The following is a 6,000-nucleotide window of genomic DNA, read 5'->3' as shown; positions in this document are numbered from 1 at the left end:
TCAGTGGTTACGTGTGCATCAAGATATGAATGCAAAACCCCAAAGCATAATAAGGCCAACATAGACAAGTCTTGCTCATCTCAACCAAATCCCCTAGCTATTGAACTAAAGCCTAAATCAATAGTTAGAATCCTTAGGGAAATGGCAATGGAGCAAGCTCATAATGAGAATAGGGATGTTGTGGTGTCTCTTATAGAATCAAATACTAAGATTATTTGCACGTGTCTATGTCCACACCGACAAGGGCATATTACCAAAGAAACATGAGGAATAACTAGCATGGCCACTAATGTGGGAGGAGAAAGAACATATTAGTGAACATTAAAGTGAGTTCTTGAATGAACTCACGAGATGCATCTTTGATGAAGACGACAAGGAATACCACTTAATCTCCACATTCTATGACATGCTCTACCAACAAACCCTATTAGAGATGCAATATCTGAAACGAAAGGGTAAAGCAATGAAGCAGATTCAAGAAACATTGGCATATAGTTATTGAGGCTTTTTTGTTGCATGTTTTAAATTCTACTCAAAGAACTTAATGACTTAAGTCAATTTTGTTATCATACTTTGGCCTCTTCTTGGCAAGACCTATTGTCCTTTACCCATTGCCACCCACTAGTGTCCATACAAAATGCTAATTCCCTACATGCTGAACTATTGGCTATTTCTAGATTGCTCCATTGGCAAGATAAATGCTTGTTCAAATAGAACCTGAATAGAATGACACGATTTAGCTTGAGGACAATGGGAGATTCTACTATTCCTCATCAATCAAAACTTTATTAATTTCATGTATATGACAATTCTTTTGCATACTTAGAAATCATCCACTGGTGTGGTGTAGGTTGAAGGAGAGAATTTTGGGCATCATGTTCTTCTTTTTGATCAAGGATTTTAATGCTTGGTGAGGTTTGAGTTTCATTGCCTTGATGATTTTATGCAACTTTTAACAAATGCAATGTACCATAAGTTGATAGAGGATTAATAAAAGGGTTACTGAAATGGCTAACAAGGTGTGGTCATGTAGAGATGGGCACACAAAATGGCATGATAGATTGCTACAATTATGGAAGTCAAAGATCCCATATTAGGGCAAGGTCTTTGTCTGGAGAAATCTTATTGGAGGTCTCCTTTTTGGTGATATGGTGTGTTGCCACAACATTGATGGTGGCCAGTGTGTATTGTGCACTGCATGTGTGGAAATTGCATCTTATCTTTTTGTTTCATGCCTAGTTGCTAGACAACTTTGGGATTTTATTTCTAGGGTGTCGAGCTTTCATGATGTCCCAAAGAATCACTTATTGTAGATGGGTCTTAGGAAGAATGCCCCAGAATGACATATTGTAGCTGCAACATCTCATTTGCTCATTTCTTAAGTTGGATTGGACTTTGGCACATGTGACATACAAAAAATGTTCTTATCTACGACAACGCTAGCTCTGGAATTCATGGTCATATCGGTTGCCCTGGAAGCTTGGTTGTCACACTAGGTAATCACCATGTGAGATGGAGGGGAAGAGAAATAAAATTAATGAATTGTTAGAAGAAAATGAAGGCCAATACGCGAAAAACATGAAAACAAAGAAAAAAACAGGTGACAAAACGAAAGAGTGTTTGCGTCGAAGTGTATTGCTGCAGCGGCACCCAGCCATGGATGGCGACGATGGCGATGAATTGAGAGCGTGTAAGCTGCGAATTCAGGAATTGGAAGCCTTGGTCGCGTCTCTTCGTAGCGAAACAGAGGTGAATTGACACAGTTCTTAATATTTCTGCTGGAGTTTACAGACAACCGATCTGGCTTTGCTTGTCTTCAGGTGCTCGAGTCTCAAAATCGGGCTCTTAGGCAATCTCTGCACGTTTTGGAGATGCAGAGAAGCCAGACGGAGCAAGGAGCTCACATATCAAGCCACAACGACGCAGACAACAATGCGGCTTTACCAAGTACTACCAGGGCGAACAGGGACAAAGGTGGTTCCACTATATCTCTTTTGTGAAAATGAAAAAAAAGCATGTCTTTGTGCCAGTCTGCACGGATTTTGCATGAGGACATGGAACTCTATAATGTTATCTTTTTGCTTAATATGCACGACCAAACTTGTATTCATCATGAAAAAGATAGCTTTCAATAGCTGTTAACAAAACTCATAAGAATTTAGTATACTGCCAGGCAAAGTAGCTATTGTTGGTTGGTTTCAACTTATATTTATCATGAAAGACATAGCTTTCAATAGCGAATGTAGTATATTGCTAGGCAAATTAGCTATCGTTGATTGGTTTCACCCGTGTTCTAATTGAGGTTAACTTACTTGTAGTGATTACACTTCAATGAAATACAAAGTGACCAATCGGGCTGTAGCCCAGGTGGTTTGAGTGTGTAGGCATGTACATGAGCGCGTGAGTTGAAAACAAAAAACAACCCCCCCCCCTGTGCCCCACCCGGAAGAAGTATATATATATTGGTTTTTGATTCTTCTGTGATCTTCTGTTTATCACATAACACGGAGTACTTTCAATAGCTGTTATCAAAGCCCAATGAGTTTTATCACTTGCAACGCAAAGTGGTTGTTGATGAGTTGTTTATCCCCCCTTCAAGAGATGTTAATGTACCTGTAGTTTTTGTTGTCCTGCCATTTGTCGTGATTATGTTAGCGAAAGCAAAACAAGTTTTTGACATGCGCTTATTTTGTAGGTTGTTTGTCCCATTATCCACGACGACATGTTGCTCTAAAGATCATGTACTTGGGTGCAAGGTAGGATTGCCATTGAAGTTGTGCGAACTTCCATTATAGACGATCATTGGTTTACATACAAACTAGATTAATATACATATAGCTCATGGTGTTTATTCTGTTGCAATGAAAACTATGATGCACTTCTTTGTGCAACTTAATAAGTAAATACTGCATAAGTTGCTTTTGGTAATTGTTCTTAGTGTAAATATTCCTACTAGATTACGTTTGAGAAGAAATTCATGTATCTTAGCATGTTAAAGCTGCAGGTTTGTGGGATTTAGCTGTGCTCTCAAGTTCCATTGTATTGACTATACCCTTGGTCTAAGGTGCAACAGAATGAGTGCATCAATGAGTCCAAGGGTGGTTGCGATATAATTTTCAAGCTCTAAGTGAGTTGTGAGCTCTAGTTTAGGAAGAAGTGAGTGATTTTGAGAATATTGAAGGTCTTTGTTGAAAGACATGTTACTTTGTCCTTGCTAGAAATCAATGTGTTGTTTTTTCTGCAAATCCTGAATAAGCTAAGATTTGTCTTTGGTCATAATCACTCACATGCAGCTTCTTCAATTTCGCTCACAAAGAAAGGCTCCCTCATTGGAAGCAACTCCTCAACCTTACAACAAGTAAAAACAAATAGAATTACAATGGCAAATTGCTTAGTTTGAAGTAGTTTAAGGGCTGTTGGAGTTATGGTTGACATCAGAACGAGAAGTTGTCAAAGTGTGTAGCATACAACACAATTTGAGTATGACCAGTCCACTGTCCAGAGTCGAGAGAGCGTCAATTTGAGGAAATGTCCATGCTCAATTATTCTTTTATCATACTTTCTCAAGGTCGCAACTTGTGGAGAAGCGGTTTCAACAAATGTAGGAGCTAAGCTGATATGAAGGTCTATGCCCTTTGACAATAGGACAAGCCCATAGAAGATGAGTGTAGTTATTGTTCTAGCTTGTATTGAGCTACCAAAACGTGTCTTACAAATTATCATATTTTTCTGGCATTGTTTGACTCATTAGAACAGCCCCAAAAGGGCATGCTGCCATTTTGCACAAGACATGAAACTTCCTTTGGCTCCATAGATTCTATAAAAGAGACTCAGTGAGCACATCACCTTCATCCCATCATCCTCATGCCCCAGCCATTCCACCTCTTCATCTCTGTCATCATCATCACCCTCTGCAGCTGACATTGTCCACACACCTTCAGAAGCCTGTCACCAGGCTTAACACTACTGCAGTTTGCTGTTCTATTGCTAGAGGTTGCTGCATTTCAACATCTGGCTCATTGCCTTGCTGTCATTAGTCTCTTAGATTTGTTGCATTGATTGGCCATTGGCAGCTGCATTTCATCACCCTTAGCTTCAATCTACTGCATCAAATTCTTCTCGGTGGTTTTGCTGCAGTTGGGATGTGTTCTTGGAGGATGACACTTTTTGGGCACTCTTGCTGTCTGGGATAGGGACTCCCCCTCATTAAGTGAAGGTAAATCTGTTAGCAGTCATGTTTGTCATGCCTTGTCATCTCCTGCCTGTGAGCCTCAGTTTGAGTCAGACGAGGACATTAGGAGCTCTGACATGTCTGTCATGTGTTATGATGGGGGAGGCTAGTCACTCTTGACTGGCTGTCTTAGGATGTGTATTTCTTTTTGGCCTCGTTTAGTGGGCAGCCACTGGCTGCCCGGCCACTTTTTGGTCACTGTTGTGGGGCGCCCATTTTAGGGCATTTTTAGGGTTTGTGCCCATTTTAGGGTTTGCGCCCATTTTAGGGTTAGGGTTAGGGTTTGTCTGTTGCCTATTTACAGGCAGCCCCCCTCCCCACTTGATCACTTGTCTTCTTGCAGATTCCGACACTCCTTCTCCCCCGTGGTGGTGCTGCCATCATCATCAGCCTGATTTGGTGCCCTCACTGACGCTTCGGGCTGCGTGCAGGGACTGATCAGTCCATTTCAGTGTATTCAGCATTCATTTCAGTTAGTGCAGATTTCTCTTCCTTATTTTCTGCTCTCTCTCTCTCTCCCTCCGTGTTCGTATTTCCTCTTCCGCAGCACACTCTCACAAAATCCCCTTCATTCGAAGAGAGGAGCTCTTAGCACCCCCAAAAGAAGCCTGAGGGGATGGGGAAGGAGTAAGAATACTTGAAGACAAAGGAATAGAAGAAGGAGCTGTCAAAGGAGGAAGGGAAGCAAGTGGAGAGGGAGAAGGGGTAGAAGAGGAAGGAGGGGAGAGGAATCACAAATGAAGGAGTGAGGATAGGTAACGTGGAAGGAAGGGGAGGTGCTAATGGTGGGGGGAGGAGGGGTCAATCAATGAGGAAGAACCACCTGCACAAGAAGAACCATCAATAGGATCTTCAAAGGCTGAAGCCTCAGCAAAGGTCACATCCCTGCTCACCTTGATCTTTCTTTGCTTCAGGTCTTAGAGCCGATAGCCCTTCTTGGTCATGTTGTAGCCCGTGAAGATAAGCTTCTTTGACTTGGAGTGTGTTGAGTTAAAAATTCATTACATCTTGATTAGCTCTTTAGAGCAGTCCCAACACAGTAAATTACTAAAAGTTTCATTAAACGGGAGTAGTTCTAGAGGGTTTCTATGTTCCACATGTAAAACCCTAATTTGGGAGGATCTTCCGTGTCTATAAACAGACAACATGTCCACATTCAGCCATATCCTTGTGTTGCAGGTTTCAGCTAATCAATCCTCTTCCACTAGCTGTCTAACCCCTGGTGACTGCTGCTATATGATCTATAGTTGTTGCCCAACCTCCCAAAGCTGCCAGTGATCAGCTTCCATATTCACTTTAGAGTTCTCTCTCTTCTATGTTTGTGTTCAAACACCTCTATCTTTGGATCTTTGATGCTTCCTCCAACTATTCCTTCAATGGAGGCCCTGAGGAGGCATTATGGTCTTGATTTGGAGAACAATGCTCCTACTGACCTTTCTTGTAGGGATCACTCATTGAGGCACGTGTCTCATATTCCTTCACAAGGTGCATCTTAGTTGGAGCACTCAGTTGATGAGACTGATCACCTCTCAGTTGAGGAAATATTATCTACTCAAGACATAATCGAAAGTTTAAATTCTTCACAATCAAGTCTAGTAGCAGGTTTATATAATCCATTTTTATATAAGTCTTATTTTGTCTGTACTGCTCCTTCTGTTATGTAGGGACCAATTGTAAGTGACCATGGAGACCTAGATTGGTACCGGTATGGTTTAAAGAAAAATCTATGTTTAGAGATGTTCCACAATGTAATCCTTCATCTTCTATTT

The 6,000-nt window shown here is 41.3% G+C and overlaps 1 protein-coding gene across 6 annotated transcripts in view; it reads left to right on the top strand.

The window, feature by feature from the left end:
- The first annotated feature begins 1,573 nt into the window (after positions 1-1,573).
- The window catches only part of LOC148025029 (Pseudouridine synthase family protein), a 144,885-nt gene continuing 140,458 nt past the window's right edge, over positions 1,574-6,000 (top strand). For 2 of the 6 annotated variants that reach the window (XR_015693391.1, XM_087694727.1), the window contains exons 1-3: positions 1,574-1,749; positions 1,821-1,974; positions 2,696-2,756. Coding sequence is in view for 4 of the 6 variants with exons in the window: in XM_087694727.1 (XP_087550853.1) it covers positions 1,579-1,749; positions 1,821-1,974; positions 2,696-2,756 (386 nt within the window). In the remaining 2 variants the exon portion in view is untranslated. The remainder of the gene's footprint in view (positions 1,750-1,820; positions 1,975-2,695; positions 2,757-6,000) is intronic. The other 4 variants (XR_015693390.1, XM_087694725.1, XM_087694728.1 and 1 more) reach the window with 2 other exon arrangements.

This window comes from Lygodium microphyllum, chromosome 15, assembly GCF_053477565.2.
Source record: "Lygodium microphyllum isolate KBCC chromosome 15, Lygodium_microphyllum_v1.1.10, whole genome shotgun sequence".
Classification (NCBI taxonomy): Eukaryota; Viridiplantae; Streptophyta; class Polypodiopsida; order Schizaeales; family Lygodiaceae; genus Lygodium; species Lygodium microphyllum.
This window is presented reverse-complemented; position numbering and strand designations above follow the sequence as displayed.